Here is an 18,170-nt window from a genome sequence, read left to right on the forward strand (position 1 = left end):
AGCATCATTAATTAAAATATTAAAATTATTTTTATTTTTTAATTTTATATTTTTATTAATAAAATTAATATTATTATGATAAATAAATTTAGATATTTCATTTTACCAATTATATAGGAATGCTTAATATGTCGTTAGCCATAGGTTGGGCGGAGGTTAACACGTCAGCTGCCGAAGGCAGATAACTTGCCGAGACACGACATCCGAACCGACGTTTCTAACGAATCCAGAGAAGAGCCGAGGAGACGAGCGAAAAGGCAACGTTTTCTTGTCCCCGTCGTCGCGGTGACAGCTTCATCTATGGAACCTCTCTTCTTGCCCTCCCTCTGTTCCCCATGTAACACCTTCCCGACGATCTCGTTTCCGGCCCCACAACCTTCTTCTTGGCCGGTCGGAGCTCCTCGGAACTAATTATTCCTTTCACATCAAATCCGTGTCGTTGCGTGTGAATTCGTTGAGGCATGAGAGGTGCGAAGTTTCCATCTTCGCTTCGTCTTATCGGATTGTGATGACACTGGATCGTTGGGTCGTTGAGTGGGTGTTTTTCTTTTTTGTTGGATGCTCTTGATTTGTTTAGACGGGCAATGGAGACTTGATAGGTTTTGATTTAGCGCGACGGAAGAATCGGATGCTTTTAATAGGTTTTTTGTGTCATTCTCCACTACGTGAAATTGGGGTTCTGTCAATCCGTCGGTCTTTTGCAGTTTGTCTGGAAGCTTTTGCATACATCATGATCAAGTGCATATATTTAGTTCTCCTTGTTGTTGTTGTTTGGGTTTGTCCGAGGGCCTAGTTTATGCCGGACTTCGGGTTGGGGGTGCAGTAGGGCGGTGGTTGGGGCTTTGTTGAAGCCTTATGATGGAAGGTGGTCATGCATTTGGAAAGCTTCCCGATCATCTCCTTATAGAAATTTTTGTCCGCGTACCTTTCTGTGAGTGGTCTCAGATCTCATGTGTCAACAAACACTGTGCTGAGATGTTTCGAGGGGAGAGTTTGTGGCAAACTGCTATCATCAGGACCTGGCCTTTTGCTGTTCAAAGGGCACGATGGCCTGGACCCATTCCTCGTGGTTTTGGTATAAGGTGAGTTTTCTGAAGAAACTTATGAAGTTCTAATTACGAATATATTTTCGATTTCTGATGATGAATTCTACATCTGCTTTCACGGGGCATGATGTCCGCAAGACTCCTTTCTACTGGATTTGCATAAATACCTTCGTATGAGAAGTATTAAGTAGAGAGAAATCCCCGTCGAGGAGGTATTCGGTCACTCCTCGATTTATCATTTCGTGGCCTTTCTACAGGGATTTGCCACTGAGGCCTCTGCTCCTTTCTTGTCTTTTTTGGTTTAGCCTTTCTCTTCCCAGCAATTACAGGGACTCGGCCACTATATGGCAGTTCGCCTCCTGTAGAAGTTTTAAAAATGTGGCTGGAGACTAAGTAATGACTTCGTAAAAGAACTGTAAGGGCTGGACCCTGCCGATGTACGCGTTGACAAGGACAGATGGTGTTGGATCAGCAACTAAGCGGATCACATAATCTTCTTGTATAATTCTCCAAGGATTCCTTCTCCTCTTGTCTAATGGCCAGGAGGGAGGTGGTGGGCTTCTTTGGGAGTCGGTAGCTGATAAAGTTTAGCTCGAACTCTTTAACCAACTGCCCAAAGGAGAAAATTGATTCTAGGGGTTGGGAAATTTTGACACATGAGTGAATCGGTAGTTCCAAAAAATGTCATTTGGGATGTGTTATGAAGTGTTAAATTTTCCTTCGTACATCTCGAGTGACGAGAGTCGGAAACCTTAGGGAATCGGCTCCTCGTTGATACTTTTTGTGAAAGGAGACAGTGGATATGACTCCACTTTTAGTTGCTTTCTTTGTTTTATCTCATTTTAAATATCTTCCAATTGTTGGTCCATTTTGTTAAGTTGGTCCCGGAGCTCAGTTGGGAGTTCGATTAATTGAGCAACCGATTCATTGGGAAGATCCAGCATTGGAGCTACAATGGGGATTTGAGCCGGAGGAGATTGCATCTCTTGAGGTGTCGAAGCCTGAGCTGGGCGAGACTCAGCTACAAGACTCTGAACAGGAATAGGGGGTGGAATGGGTGCAAGGAATGGTGTGAGTGAATAAGATGGGTAGTGCTTGTTGTGCAAGTTGAGTAAGTTGAGGGAGATAAGGAGCTATATATTAGACTATTTCGATCAGCATTTGCAGTTGATGGACCAGGGTGTTGAAAACTTTAGTGGGCACAACCATGATAGGTTGAGTCGGTTGTTGATGTGGAGGGGGTTGGAGGAAAGCCGAGTCTTGAAAGAGTCGGCGGAAAAGGTTTGGCTCAAGCACTTGTGGTGATGGATTTGGGCCGGCCTACACCTCTAGTTGGTTCGGGATTATTGAGCTCATAGGGTTCGATATAGGGGCATTCGGAGCCGTCGAACTAGGTCTATTTAATGGATTCGGCTCCTTGGGATTTGGCCAACTAGGACTTGCAAAGTTTCCCAGAGACATGGTTGACCCTTCTTTTAGCGCCAATCTATTAAAGTAGATTTTAGTTGTCCGACCTGAATACCCAATCAGATCCAACCTAGTTCTCCTTCGAGTCGACCTCGTGGAAAACTGTTTTGTTAGATGATAGGCGTCGAATCCTACAAAATTGTGTCGGGGGCACTCCTGACAAATGTCCTTTCGAAGTTTAAATCAGTAGCTAGTCGGATAAGTTGAACTAATCAAATTGTGTGTCTTTGTATGCCCGTAGGGGCTCCATTATGGTCATTTAGAGATGTTACGCCTGTTTATTACGTAGTTTGTGCAAAAATGGGGGGCGTGGAATTTGATTGAAACCGTTGCCACCCAGCAGCAAACATAGGATTGAATAATTGTTTTCACGTGACGCTCGTCAAGGATGGCCAGTTGGCCTTATCAATTGATCGATCGTTTCGGGGCTCATCGGCTATGTATAGTTGATGCGTTCTCCACTTGATATAGTAAGTATTGACCACTGTGGTTGACTGGTCGACCACATACACCGACATGTCGGCCATGTTAATTCCGCCATATCAATTACCTAATAATGGTATTCTTTGTTTTGCTTTTTTTTTTTCCTTTATTTTGTTGTCTGCTTTTCAGTTTTGTGCACCAATGATTGAAATCAGAATTGTCAGACAGCAATTTTCTATGACAATTGTATCTTACATTGGCAAAAATATGTCTAGCTTTGTTACATCAAATTCTGTTGTATTTGTTTCTATTGTAACTATTCAAACCTACAAGTCATGGTTATCCATGCTTCTACCAAAAACACATGAATTATGATTGTTGCTTATTGACCTTCTTCAAGGCATACTTTCTTATGTTTTAATCTAGTTAAATATCAATTTCAAATGATTACATGGCATCTGGTAACAAATAACCTTGAAAACTGAATACCTTGTTGGTGAAAACATAAGTTGCATGGTTTAGATACCAGGTAGCAAGGCGGGAAAGGTATAGTCATCGAAAATGAATTATATTTTAGGGACTAGAAATCCTTGTAGAAGTTTCAAAGCCTTGATTACAAGACCTCTGTGACTGCAAGTGAGGCTACTGCAGAGAAGTACTATAGCAGAGCTAAACTCAAGGTCTCTTGAAAGTTACTAGATTTACTAATTAGCAGAAATTACATATGCTAGGCCTTTGTCTTTAAAAGTTGAAACTATCTCTAAGGGTTGTAACTATCTCATCTTGTACTTAAATTGACATTCTATAGTGCCAATTGTGAATCTTGTGTACTTATTGCTCATGGCTGAAGTCTTGGTCACCGTGGAATTGCAAGTGGCAATTAGATATATTAATGCAGAACACAGTAAATTCTATCATATATCATACTGGAAGATACTATTTTGTTTGACTGCTGATGCTACATGTACCTAAAGGATGAAAATCGAAAAATGAAATGCAGTCTCAGTCAAATTTAGTGTTAGACACTTTGCTGTCTTCTCATGCATGTTTCTTGACATGGCACAATATGCTCTTATCAATGCAAGTTGCACCATTCAGTTCCATAGCGAAGCATGATCTCTCATCAAGCATGTTATAGTTCTTATGCCCATCTAAAGTTTCATTACTCTGTTTCTAGCTCTTAAAGGTTCAACTTTTCAATGTAAATTGTTGAAAATGACTTTGACAATTAGTCATATTTGGTGGTAATTAATGCTTATGCATAGTAGAGGGGGAGAATAAAAAATTTAGTTTTGTATTAACTTCTGAAATTCTTCCTTTGGTACGTTTGACTTAGGTTTTTCAGTAAAAGTATGAGATGTTTGTTCTCTTTTGATCACTTAAGACGCATCATCATTTTAGTAAATGACTATGTTGGTAGGAGAGGGCGGGCCTTGGTAGTTAGTAGTTGGTACAATGGTAAGGTTGTTCCTTGGTAACCTGGGACTAGGAGACCAGGGTTTGATTCACAGAAACAACCTCTTTAAAATATTTAAAGGTAAGGCTGCATATTTGAGTATTGACTCTCCTTAGATCCCATATTGCTGGGAACCTTGTGCATCGGATATACTCTTTTATTATGTTGGCAAGAGCCCAGGCTGAGTATCAAAGGAAGAATACCCATTATGTCATTTATGCCTATTCTTGACAAAGGTGAATTTTAGTGTCTTTTGAAGCAATTTTTGGATGCACAAGTATCAAAAACTATATATATATATATATATATATATATATATATATATATATACACACACTCAGGAAACTAAATACCAAATATAAAACACTGTGGACGAGTCACCATAAACTAGAAAAAGAAGTTTGAGGAAACAACACATGTTAAAATCTCCATGCACTTGAGACAGTGATTTGAATAATTAAATTAGCTTCATAGCTTCATCAAATATGAGCGAGTTTGGATCTAGGTTTTATCTGCTTATTAAAATATGATGTCTTATGTTTCATTTGATGTAACCGCCAATGGGTTCAATTTATGATAGTCACGAACATTTTGATCTTTTCTAACCTTACCAAATGAGTGAACAGATTCTACATGGTTGCTCTCTTTCTAAACTTTGGCAGATAAATAATTGTTTTCTTCTGATTCTTTTGACCCAAAGGGAAAAAAGGACCCAAAGCGATTTATTCCTGAACTGTAAATTTGTGACTGTAATTCCTCTAAGATAGTCTATGCCAGGCCTATGAGAATGCTTTGCAAGGACCTATTCAAGGACAACAACATTTGAAGCTATTTCCTATTTTGTATATCTTTACTAAAGACATGATGGTGGATACAAAAAATCCTTCTTTTAGTATCATGAAGAATAGCTACCAATCCTTACATAAATGGACTAAAGGTTGTTGCCATTTTGTGGAATTAGGTAGTGCAAATCTAAAGTTTGAGTCAGAAAGAAGAAATCATTGATCAGAAATTGACAGCATAAAAAAGAACTATCACATTTATAATTGAAATATTGTCAATCAATAAGTGAAAATTGATAAGCTTGATATATGGTCATTTAGATGTCGTTGCTACTCGATTATGTTTTTCTGTATGTGTCTTCTTGCTTGTAGGTGTAATTATTTGGAGTTTTTCCCTCATAGATTACAAGAATCAGAAATTAATTTTGTGTTTATTCAACAAGCATTTGCTAGCTACCGGTTTGTTTTATGCATCAGGAGATATGCTGCATTATATGTCAGTGAACACTTTTTTCCATCAAATGGTGAAACTGATGAACTTTTAGGTAACACTTATTTGTATCTGAAAGAGCAGCTGGAGCTTTGGTTAATGCCTCCTCCATCTAGCATACTTCATGGAACCATAATTGGTGGGTTTTTTTATCTACAGTGTTTTTTACTTGACACAACCTTTTTATTTACTGGTTGTTTTGGCTTAGAGTAACTTGAATAACCTGACAACCGCAGGATGATTTGGTAAGGTAACATTCTTCTCATGTGGCTTCTGATAGAACCATGACTTTCAATTCCTTACTCAGAGATGGGATGATCGTATCTGATTGAATATAATTTTGTAAACTTTCTTTCTGGATTTATTTTCTAGTTTGATAAAGTTTTTTTTGTTTTGTTTTTGGTGTTAGACGAGAAAACAGGATCATATTGCTGAACTTGCCCTGGTCACACTTTTGTCACCAGCTACGGTCAATTTTGATCCTTCAATAATGTAGAGTATACCTTTTCGTTGTCATCTCACTTTGTTACTTGTACAACATTGCTGGACCCTAGGATGGAATGCACCTACAACATGACTTTAGGATCTTGATCACGCATTGCAACCATTGAAATGAACATGATATGTAAGCCTTAACTAGATAAGATAGAACAGAAACATGTATTTCCTGAACAACTGTGGGTAGTTTCAACTTTTCAGCCAAGGATACCGTGAGAGAAAACGATATAATTTTGTTTGGGCATCTCCAAAATAGAGCTACGCATGTGCCATTTTGGCAATGCGCAAACTTATATTAGTGGTAAAGGAAGATGGAAGTTTTTATTATACTCAGTGAGAAAGGATTTGATGAGTTTTAATTGGACCAGTCATATTGACCTCAATAGAACTCAATGAAAAGATTCATGTAGCTAACCTCAACCAGTTGAATTTTATAGCTTGTTGTTATTGTATGAATCACATCTGCAATAAGGAGTACAAGAAAAGACTAGGAGACTTCCGATTTCCCATGGTTGTACAGTTGTCAGTTCATGGTCCTAAGTTATGAGCAAACCATCCATACATCAAAATTATTTGTCAATTATCCATATGCAAAGATTGTAACCATCACAAATATGTTAATTGGATATCTCTTCTCTGAAAATGAAGCACTTGGTTGATGAACGAATGTTTCACGATACTCATGAGCCATTAAGATACTAAGACTGTTGAGGTTTGCCAAATTCTATGGTACACATCTTTACCATATAAGTTTTACCTGTAAGTCATTTCTACACAGAGGGACTTGTTGTTTCTGAGATTTCACGGATATGTAACTTTCACCATAGGAGTATTCCAACTTCCAAGTACTCCAAAACCACAATGGGAGTATTAGGCATTTTTATTTCTAGAATTACCACTTTACCCTCGCTGTGAAAATTGAGTGTAAACAGAGTTCTTAGATGCTGCTTCAAGAAATTCTAAAATAAACTTTCTATTCTAAAACTACCTTCAATGTGTATATGGACATTAAAGCAGTACATGAATTGCAGAACATTGAGTTTCTTTTTTGGATTCTTTTCTTACATCATCCTAATGAATATAATTATATAATGCCTTAAATTTTTTGATCCGAATTCACAGCAAATTATATGATTCTGTAGCTAATAACAGAGCTCTTTTTTCTCCTATCAGATCAGTTTATTGCCTGTGGTAGGTCAAGAGACGAGGCCCATGAGCTAGCCTCAGAGATTTGGCTAGCAGTCATCAACAATCTTGAAGAAAATAAGCACACGTTTATGCTGTTAAAACGCTTTGCACAAGAAGGAGATGTGAGCACCTTTATCTCTTCCTCTTTTGCAGGTCATAAAATGTTGGTATTCCCATGGCTTGCAGGTAGAGACAACTAGTATTTTTATCATAAAATAACACTATTTATCTTCAGATTCTAATATTAAAGTTTCTTGGCAACAAATACTTAGTCTATGGGTTATCTTTTCTTGGACATCAAGGTGCTTTAAAAACATTGTTCTGTGTATCATGATACATTTTACCTAACCTGATTTCATGTGATTCATAGAACAAATGACACCTCCTTTATTAGATTCAGTGATTCTGCCAGTTGTCAAATTGGATGTGACAAAAGAAGATTCACATTCGGCACCTCTTCCTGTATTGAATTTAGAGCGCGTGGGTTCGAAACTAGTTAAAGAACTGTTCAACGCTGGTATTAGCATTGCTTTGTCATCTTGGATAATAAACTAAATAGTCTTCAGACCATGGTCTACAGTACCGACCCGTACCGCCCGGTACGGGCGGTATGTACCGGTCTGATAGATTGTCGGTACGCGGACCGTCTGTTATCGGTCCGAGTGCACTGTAGCACTGTAGCAGTGCAATGTAGCACTGTACTCGGCACACCTGGGTGTACCGCTTGGTATACCGTACCGTACTGGTACCGAACCCAGATCGAAACACCGATACGGTACGGTATTGCGAACCTTGCTTCAGACTATGTTCCTCGGTTTAGTGATACTGCTTTATTTGTTTAACAATGAAAGCTGCAATTGCAATATGCAGATGGTGTCTTCAGCTATAATACTAAGATGGTGTTGAGTAGTAAAGTTATCTTGTTAGAAATTTGATAAATCAGGTGTTTAAAAGATCATCCATACAGCTTTTATAAAGCTTCAAGATTTGCCTGTTTTCTCCTATCAAAATCAGGCAAATCTTGAAGCTTTATCATTAATTTTCTTTCGTCTTCCATACAGCTTGTTCTTCCGTTTCCCTACTCAAGATCTTATAAGGTGTTGTGGAGGGTGTTCGAGAAGCTGTTCGTGATTGTTTGAGCCGTGCCGATTTCTATGATGTGTTGGCCTGCGCCAAGTCCATGTTGCAGCCAATCCCATCCACTTGGCTGGGATACTAGCTCTGTATGTATTTGTTAGTTGAGTGACTGCTCCTGTAATTGTTCTTAGATGGTTCCAGTAATTGTCTTAGATTGTGCCAATACCCCTTAGCTCTAGACCAACTCTGACAACAAGTATATGTTCCTTTGGATAACTTGATTGTTTGCAGATTCATACATCACAATTACATGCACAACTTTTTCCAGCTGAGTGATTAAGCTTAGATTTCTTAGTGCTGTGCCCTAATTGGTTTATAGTGATTGCAGTTGCCTCCTGGTTCCCTCTATCAGAATAAATATAAATATGTTTGCTGTCTCTCAGTCAATATTAGAACAGGGGAATTATGTCTCCCATGAATAGGATTGGAGTTGCTTTTAGGAGTGAAGAGACCTGGCATAGTGGGTTTTTGAGATGTTGGAGAAGAGGGAATGGGAGTTTTTGAGTTGTTAATCTGTCATCCAGGGACTGTCTGATTCTTAATTGATTTGATTTCATTTAAATATCAATCAGGTTAAAAAATTGAGTTCAAAGTTTTCTTCATCTTGATCTACTACTTTTTATCTAAAATAAATTTTGTTATACAGTATCAAAGTCATTCTCACCAAAAGAAAAAGAAAATGAAGGAAAAGGAGAAAAATAACAAGATTACACTTCAAATATTTCTCTTCCTATAATGAGGGAAATGGGCGTCGGTCCAAAACACATGAATGATCATAGCCCATCACTTTACTATGAAGGTCATTTAGGTCTGGTCCAACTCTGATCGGCTGTCTCGCGTCGTGCAGGGTTCGCAAGTGTTGCGGTTCCAGAGTCGTCGAACCCGAAGCCATCTCCTCCAAGGAAATCTGGATTCTGCTCGAGACCGTACAGCGAATCCCAGATCATAAACACTTCCGATCACGCGGTCAACATCCCTGCAGGAGGTCATTTAGGTCAGGCCCCGACTCCGGTCGGCTGTTGAGCGTTGGACAGCGTGCACACATGTTGCGGTCGCCCGAGTCTCCGAGCCGGAGCAGACCTCTGGCGAATTAAGCTGGATCCTGCTCGGTATCAGACAGCGAGTCCCGGATTACGTACCCACTAAATCATCCAGCGGTCAACCTTGCTCCTGGAGGTGGTCCCCACTGATACCGAGGGTGGCACCGTCGGCAGATAAAACAAAAGTTCGAGGGCGTTTCAGTATTTTGACTTAATACTTACCCTTTTTTCCCACCCCTCTCTGACACGGTCCTCTCCACTCCGCAGGCACACTCGGCGTACGGCCCCTCGCCAACTCCGACGCCCTCGTCCCCTCCCCACGCCTCCATTTCTAGGGTTCTCCTGACCTCCGCCTCGTTGCCCCGGTTGCGGACCCCAATGTGGCGGCGCCGCCACCTCCCCAGCCGGATCTTGATCTCGTAGGCCGTACGAGAGAGTGGATCTCGAGTCCCCTGTTTTGTGAGCCGCGGTTCGGGTTCTGGGGTCTTGGGGGACTTCTCCTCGCTCTCTCTGAGAGAATCCTTGCTTTTGGAGCTTCTTTTAGGCGGAAGAAATCCAGAAGGACGATTCCGACTTAACTGTCGAGGTGTGACATTGAAGTCGTTCGGGCAAAAAGGGAGGGATCTGCTTGGAATCTAGCTTTGAAAGCAAGTTGGGATTATTCCGCTTTCTTGAGAGGGTTTAATGGACTTCCTCAAGGTAAGAAAGTTTCGTGGCATTGCCAAGTTGAAGGGGAGGAAAGATCCGGATCAGGAGCGGGGTCAGTTGCTCTCCGAGCCAGAGGAGCCGAAAGATGAGAGTTTGGATACAATGTCGAAGCCACCTGCTGCCGATCCTGCTGCGGACGGGGGGGAGGATGAGGATGATGACGATTTCATCACGAATGAGGTGAAGAGGCGGCTGAAGGAGCTGAGGAAGAACAGTTTCATGGTGCTTATACCAGAAGAAGGGAATCCGGAAGAGGAGGAGGAGGACGAGGAGGAGGAGGAGGAAGAGGAGAGTAGCTCGAGCGGATGGAGGGAATCAGAAGTAGGGGATGGGTATCCATGGTGCGGGTTCGACACAATGTATGACGAGTACTGTGAGCGGATGCTGTTCTTTGATAAGCTGATCGCCCGCCACCTTAAAGAAGCTGGTATGGTCTCAATAGTTCTTTGATCACAGCAATGATGTTCTCCAGGAAATTTGTTTCTTGAACTCAGTTATACAAGTAAACAGCTTTATCCGTCGAATGACTTCATATTTGCTTTTCATCTATGCATCAACTTGTTTGTTCCTAAACTCGGTAGCTGCTTAAGTTGTTCTAGTGGCATATACTTTTGATTCTAAATTGTAATTGGTGTGAGATATTTCTTCAGATTCTGTAAGCTGATGAGATGCATGATTTGTCAGGATCTAAGGGGACTCTAGGGCGTTCACCAAGAAGTTTGTCGAAGAAGTTATCCATGGGTCTTCGTAACCTTTCATTCAAGAAGCAAGATGAACATCAAGAGGACTCTGAAAACCTGCAGCAACCACAGGAAGAGAACCCATCCCTGAATCTTGAAGCTGCTTATGTTGCTCAAGTTTGTTTGAGTTGGGAGGCACTTCATTGCCAGTACATGCAACTGAGCCAGAAGGCTTCACGTCAGCCTGGAAATGATGCCTCCTACAGATATGCTGCTCAAGCAATTCAGCACTTCCAGGTTCTGTTGCAGAGATTTATTGAGAATGAGCCATTTGAACAAGGATCCAGGATGGAGATATATGCCCGTGCTCGGCTTTTACTACCTAAGTTGCTTCAGGTCCCAAATCTTCTAGGTAAGTTATAATATTCAGAGGATCATAAATAAATCAAACTCCTCTTCAACTGTTGTTGTTCAATCAAAATTCAAATGGGTCAGTTGATCCACAGTTGACTGAAAGCCTACCTGAGTTGGTAAATCCCAAACTAATTCTGTGAATTTAAGGAATCTCTGCTTTATACTTGATGATATCTTGCTAAAGAAGTATCAATTGGGTCTATATTTGATAGAAATTAACTAATTGCAGAAGAAGAAAAAAAATCAAAGTTGAATTACACTGACACAAGAGTATCTTTTCCTCTTCTGATCACTTGTTATTACTGCATAAGGAAAAAGTCTCATGGATGGATTAGTCTTGGTCGATTTACTCTTGGAAATGAAAAAATGATATAATCTGATAAATTGTTGTCGATTGTGATTTACATTTATTAGGAACCAATGACCAAATGGCCCTGTAACTTGAAAGCAGTGAGCCTAGCCATGTAATGTCAAGTGCTTAAACCAAAATTATTAGTCTACTACTTGGCCTTCGGTTGGCAAAAAAATGGTATATTTGTAATCTTTCCAAGTTGGCTCATGTGTTTCTCTATGTTTCTTCAGGTTAGTACCATATTTAAACTCGATAGAGATCTGGACTGTAATAGTGTGATTTTCTGCTGTATATAATCTTCTAATCAGAGTAAGGAATATTGTACAGGGACACTTTGATTCTGTTATTCTGTTTAATTATTTGCTTTCCCCATTTCAGGTATGGATCAGAAAGAACACGTGGAGGATGATTCAGAGGAACCAATTCTCGCCACTGACCTCATTAAGATAGTAGAGGGTCCAATCTTAACGTTCCGCCTTTTTCTGAAGATGGACAAGAAAAAATCAGGTGGCTTCTTTCGGGCTCACAGTCCTCGGAGCTCCCTTCAGCAAGTGCAGGCATCACTTGAAAAGGTATGTCACCCGTTGATTTCTCACACAAGTTTCATCAGTACATGTCCTCTTATTATTTTGTATTCCAGTAAAAATAATACACTTGGGATGTTTTCCAGGCCAAGAATTACCAATGCTGCTTTTCCATATATTGGTTGCTTGAGCTTAAATGGTAGAAATATGATTTTATCACACTGTTTTCCGAGTCATTTTGTATGCCTGTCATTTGGTGATCCTCAAAGCAGTTCCTCCTAGATTCCCTGCTTTGATTCAACAAAATGAATTTGTGAACACGTTCTGTTTTTGTCACGTCTAATGAATTATATAATTATGAGACCAAGTCAATGCCTTCTGCATTCAATTTATATTAAGATGTGTGACGGCGTGCCAGATGATTTGGAAATGGACAAGAATGATGATCCTGATTTTCTTGTGTGGCCATCATCAGCAACCTTAAGATCTAACTGTTCATTTTTTCTATAACAAATTTGGCCTTTAGCCTTTAGGATGGTTAATCATTACAAGCGTATAACGATGTGAGTAATTAGTTGGTTACCACAGCTTTGAACCTACAGCATTATATAGTTTACACCGAAAACACTATATGAATCCAGCGTTCAATGATTTTGAACTGCAGAAGGAGATCAAGGTAAAGGAACTATTCAAGAAGAAGCAAGGATGGAAGAAGAAAACCTGGCCAGCAACCATGGAGGAAGTGGACTTGCTTTTTGCTCTCATCGACATCAAAGTCATATCAAGGGTTCTGAGGGTGGCACAACTCACCAAAGAGCAGTTGTTATGGTGTGAAGAAAAAATGAGCAAGCTTGATCTGTCAGATAACAAGCTCTGCAGAGTCGGCTCCCCGCTCCTCTTCCCGTGCTGATGGTGCACTACACCTTTTCTCCTCTGCTTCAATTGGAATTAACAGACACTACATCTGCAATCTGATGCGTCGAATATATGGGTAAAAGCATCTATAAATAATCTTGTCCATCTCTCTAAGGTTCCTCTTGGATCATTACCCTCTTGCAGACTATGCAAGAGGTAAACTGCTCTCAAGCATTTTGGCTGGATCCTGATGTTACTAAAGCCACAGTATTTGAATGATCAGAGCATTATTCTCTCTAAAGCATGAAATTGATAAGTGATCTGAGTTGGGTTGCATGAAATCTACGTGGATTCTCTTGCTGTAATTGATGTTTTTTTTGGGAGCTTTTGGTTCTGCTAGACACCGAGAATATTAGAGAATTTAACCTTTGTTCCTCTTCTACGTTTTTGATTCTGATTCTTTCTTAGGTGTCCTAACGTTGCTGTTGATCCACAGAGGTCTCATGTCATCTGTCCCTCCCACTGCATGCTGTGGAATCTTTGCACCTCGTCTTACTGTGTTTCCAAGTGTTGTTTGGAATTTGGATCACCGGCAAGCAGTCACTTGTACTTTAGTATTCACGGCAAATCAACAACTTGCAGTTTTGTAGTCTGTGGATCCAACCCAAATGTGCATTATAAAATCTACAATGTAAGGAGTAGTAATGCAGAACTTGCATTGCTTGCTCTCCTTAATCGACCGACCAAGACAAAAACATCACATCAGGAATCTTCTGGTGGAAAACAGCAGAAACTATATACAAGTCTAATCGTGATCACTGATGCATGCAACTTTATCTATGTAGAAAAAGTATTTTTTTGGTGAATCAAATCATGACCATTAAGAAGATTAAATTATATTAATAGCAAGCTCCAAAAATCCCCATGACAACAAAAAAAAATAGTAGAAGAGGCCGCTGAACAAGCACAGATGTCTGCAAAGCATTCGGAATTACTGCGTTCCCAATCTTGAATCCAAACTCCTCGTGAACAATCGAGCCACTGTCATTAACTTTTAAAGTTTGTTTTTGCCTGAACCTTCGCATCAGCCAATAGAAAATGAGAAGGGGTAAGTGACGAGCAAACGTAACACAAATCGTCCCGGTTCTTATGCCGAAGCATGAAAGAAACATCAAGGATGATCGAGTAAGTAAAATAGAACACGAACAACTTATCGTTGATAAGACAATTTCATAAGCTTTGAACAATTCGCGATAAGAGATGTCAGACCAACTCGTCATTTGTAAAATCTCAACACACAGTTGCAAATTTGCTGTTGATATTTTTAAATTAAAAAACATAGAAAATATTTTTAACGTATAAAAATAAGTTTGTTTACTTATTGGCCAAATGAAATTGCAAACTTTTTCCTAACTTTTTCTTTCTCTAAATTTAGAAGCTCACTGGTCATAGCCCTTTTTTTTTTTACTATTGCCGATCACTAAAAAAAATTAATATATATATATATATATATATATATATATATATATCATTTTACTATTTATAACCCTAATATTATTAATTTTATTTCTTCTTCACAATCACGTAACTTATTAGTTGTAGTTATCGTCGATTGACGACGATAACTACAACTAATAAAAAGAAAGATTAGGTATATACATACATTTACAAATTTAAAAATATAAAATAAAATTATAAATAATAATATCCTATATTTATCATATATTTTCTTGACTTTCTTAGTCAAATTAAGTAAAAAATTATTGCCTAGTCAGCAACGATGATTCCATACATGAAAAAAAACCCTACCTCAGCGGAAAGGATCAGATTAAGCTAAGCATTCCATATTGATCCAAAAAATCCAAATATATATAGATAGCCTTTGATGCAGGACGTGAGCTTAACTTAGAAGAAATCCTGAGTTGGGAGGGGCCCTTTGGGATGGTTTGGCTTGAGAGTAAGTTCTCCCAAAGACCTGACTTACAGATCCAATTGGCAGCTCACTTGGGCCAAATCCTTCCGACAAGACAACAGTAATCCACATACCATTCAGTATAGTCCATGGAAATAGTCATGTCCCACACATGAACCTGGTCGTGCAAACCTTGAATATATAGAGATATGCTTAACAGTTAATGAGATTTGGGATCACCCTATGCTCATTAGCTTTGTTCATAGCGACCATCCACAAGCTCATGATATGCTCCTTACATGGCCAAACTAATCAAAGAGGGAGAAACCCATATCGTCGTCGCTCTCCTCTTTCTCTTCTTTCTTCTCCTCAGCGGGAGGTGCCTCGGGAGCAGCAGCACCGCCACCAGCTGCAGCACCAACTGAGGGGGCACCACCTCCGATGAACGCCCCACCGCCACCACCTCCGCCTATTATTACCTGTATCAGGTAAAACATGACTTCTTTAATATCAGGCCATCGCCACAGTACACCGATATGGTAAAAAAGACCCACCCACTGACAACTAGCATTCAAGAAATATTAGCGTTACTCTCCAATGAGCCAAACATGAAGATAAACAAAGGTGTGTATCCACACCGACATCAAGCTTTAATGTTGCTAACATGATTAGCATACACTGATACACATACAAGAACAAGGTACGATAAAAAGATTAACCAGGTTGCAAGACATTAATAATGCATTGAATGATATTACTACTTTAGAAATATATTATTGCCACATTTCTTACTTTGAGACCTGCGACCGATAGTTGGATACCACAGTCCATGACATGAAGCATATGTAGGAATGCAGTAACAAGCTACTAAAATTAGCAAAACAACATTCAAAAATTAGCAAAGAGAAGACCCAAGAGTAGTCGCTATGTTTTCCATTACAACATAAAATGATCCACAAAACACTGAATGAACGATGTGCAAAAAACATAGATATTTGGACAAAGAATGCTAAACCAACTTCTAGACCTTTCAGACAATGTTCCATTAAGAAGGTTGTGGTATGGACAACATCTGAAGCAATTTGAAGTGCTAAGACAGAAGGATACATGTAATATCATCAATGATAATAGAATCATAATTTTTACAAAAATAATTAAAACTACCAATTGGAGTCTCATACATGATTATGCAGATCAAATATGCACCTATTATATATTTCACATATTCAGTAACACCACACATTAACTGCATCCATGTATGCAATTGCATAATGTTGCTTTCAGGAGCCATCAATTCGAGGCATCTCCTGCATCAGCATTACATGGAGCAAACTTCCCACATGAAAAAAACTACATCAAACATCAACTCTCTTTAACTTTGACAAAATCTCAAAACTGTGAAAGAAGTATAAAACCAAGAAAAAGACACATTTACTACACCATTACATGACAGAAGAACTGATCAACTTTATGCTCCTAATGATAATCTCCATCCCGTTATCAAAATGGCTAATAGCACATAAAGCAAAAAATTGATGAATTATTGGAAATCAAATGACACCAATTAATGGAAATTTAAAACAAATATCTACATCAAACAACACCGAGTTAGACAAAATAAATAAGGCATCTCACTACTTAGGAAGACAGACCAAGTGGCATCGAGTCCATTACTAGTTGGAATGCCTGTACCGAAGGAGACTAAGTAAATTTACTCCTACAGCCGACCACCAGATCCACACTCTTGACTACCAAGAAATACAATCGAAGTAATAGCTCATGAAGAGCATCGCTAAGAAAATCTCCAACCACAAAACATGGATCCTTGCGTCCCAACTCCGTCGTAGCTTACCACCTTGGCGCATAGATGCAAGCACAAGCACACCTTAACTATAAGACAACATGTCTATTTAGAACCACAATCAAATCAGCCAAAGGAAGTCATTTGAAGATCGAATCTGAGTTCTTTGCTGATACTGTTGATGGTTTTCTTGACTGGTATGGTTGATTGTAGTTTGATTATAACTAACCATCAAGACAATATTTACCATCTACTAGTAGCAATTAATATAGGATTCATGCTTATTCTGATCTATATTATAACGACTGTATGTTTACTAATAATTACAAAGAAAAAGGAGACAGAAAGCCATTACGGTGAAACTCCGACGAAGTCAGGAGGCCAAAGATAAGTCCAAATCAACAGCAAGATTTAGCGGAGGATCTCAAACCTGGAACACAGCAGATGTAGGGGAGACCATGGAGAAGGAGGATTGAACCCCGCCGGACGAGTCGACGGCCAGCGCGGCTTGCACGAGCTGCCGCTGGAGGGCGAAGGTCGAAGCGGCCGAGCCCTCGAGGTCACCGGAGAGCTGCTTCGCGCTCCACTCCCCACCGGAGCTACGGCACACGAAGGTGAACACGCCCATTCCTCTCCTGCAACTGCTGCTTCTCCCTCGCGCGCCGCCACCCAAAACCCTAACCCTAACCACGTCGCTGAGCTCTCGTTTTCGCTTTTATAGTGCGGAATTAATTACTGATGGACGAAAAAGCCCATCTACCTATGGCCAATCACCCGATATACCACGTGCGACGCACGTGCAAGTAGATTTAATGCAGTTTCATAGTATTAATTAAAATCATCTAAGTCGTAATATTATTGGTGCGTAAAGGGTCAGCTTAGTTATAAACTTACTCAAGTTCTAAAAAATCTATAAAAAATAATAAAAATATCTCGTAAAGATGATATTTTTATGAGGAATTCAACAAACATTTGATGTGCAAGGAAGAAAATAATAAAAATTTAAAATTTAAAAAATAAATCGTAAGTTCATAAATAATTATTCACCCGTTATCGGGTGCATTAAGAGTTGATTAAATTCATAAATTCATATATAAAGATCTAGATTGACTCATAAATAAAAGCATATTAGTAAGATGAGGTTATATATTTTGAGTGCAACTTGAAAGTTTTGAGTTGTTAATTGTGTAGTTTGTAGAATAAAATTGATGCAAATAAGGGTCCAAATGTCAGGAGAAAACTTATTATATTATTATGACATTTTGCATGTGCTTAAAATATGATCATTTATAGTTGGCTTTAGATGTCAATTTACAAATGATTTTGTATTCTTTGCTTATAATATTTTTGTCTGTACTTTTATGTTGTAAATACTGTTGTTTCTTATAATAATGACA

The 18,170-nt window shown here is 39.3% G+C and overlaps 2 protein-coding genes across 4 annotated transcripts; one reads left to right on the forward strand and one right to left on the reverse strand.

The window, feature by feature from the left end:
- The first annotated feature begins 942 nt into the window (after nucleotides 1-942).
- On the forward strand, nucleotides 943-13,419 carry LOC135650037 (uncharacterized). Of its 3 annotated transcripts, none has more exons than XM_065169104.1 (8): nucleotides 976-1,082; nucleotides 5,720-5,803; nucleotides 7,336-7,536; nucleotides 9,335-9,712; nucleotides 9,795-10,662; nucleotides 10,920-11,327; nucleotides 12,060-12,253; nucleotides 12,870-13,419. In XM_065169104.1, the coding sequence occupies exons 5-8, from the start codon at nucleotides 10,212-10,214 to the stop codon at nucleotides 13,113-13,115; spliced, it is 1,299 nt and encodes a 432-aa protein (XP_065025176.1). In that variant the 5' UTR covers nucleotides 976-1,082; nucleotides 5,720-5,803; nucleotides 7,336-7,536; nucleotides 9,335-9,712; nucleotides 9,795-10,211; the 3' UTR covers nucleotides 13,116-13,419. The 3 variants fall into 3 exon arrangements, with proteins under 3 accessions (XP_065025177.1, XP_065025176.1, XP_065025178.1); XM_065169106.1 differs by having other exon boundaries at nucleotides 7,336-7,472; XM_065169105.1 differs by lacking the exon at nucleotides 5,720-5,803 and having other exon boundaries at nucleotides 943-1,082.
- Nucleotides 13,420-15,157: 1,738 nt separating this feature from the next.
- Nucleotides 15,158-17,475, reverse strand: LOC135648668 (large ribosomal subunit protein P3-like). The gene is made up of 2 exons (XM_065166549.1): nucleotides 17,204-17,475; nucleotides 15,158-15,451 (listed from the first exon to the last, which is right to left on the reverse strand). Exons 1-2 carry the CDS (start codon nucleotides 17,399-17,401, stop codon nucleotides 15,281-15,283), a joined length of 369 nt encoding a protein of 122 aa, XP_065022621.1. The 5' UTR covers nucleotides 17,402-17,475; the 3' UTR covers nucleotides 15,158-15,280.
- Between the last annotated feature and the right edge of the window lie 695 nt (nucleotides 17,476-18,170).

Source organism: Musa acuminata, chromosome BXJ3-9 (genome assembly GCF_036884655.1).
Source record: "Musa acuminata AAA Group cultivar baxijiao chromosome BXJ3-9, Cavendish_Baxijiao_AAA, whole genome shotgun sequence".
NCBI lineage: Eukaryota > Viridiplantae > Streptophyta > Magnoliopsida > Zingiberales > Musaceae > Musa > Musa acuminata.

Excerpts from the sequence above, each read along its gene's own strand:
- LOC135650037 (XM_065169105.1), top strand. The coding sequence starts at position 10,212 with ATGGACTTCCTCAAGGTAAGAAAGTTTCGTGGCATTGCCAAGTTGAAG. Across the intron at positions 10,663-10,919 it reads CCGCCACCTTAAAGAAGCTG|GATCTAAGGGGACTCTAGGG; the intron begins GTATGGTCTCAA and ends ATGATTTGTCAG. Across the intron at positions 11,328-12,059 it reads TCAGGTCCCAAATCTTCTAG|GTATGGATCAGAAAGAACAC; the intron begins GTAAGTTATAAT and ends TCCCCATTTCAG.
- LOC135648668 (XM_065166549.1), bottom strand. The coding sequence starts at position 17,401 with ATGGGCGTGTTCACCTTCGTGTGCCGTAGCTCCGGTGGGGAGTGGAGC. Across the intron at positions 15,452-17,203 it reads CTACATCTGCTGTGTTCCAG|GTAATAATAGGCGGAGGTGG; the intron begins GTTTGAGATCCT and ends TACCTGATACAG.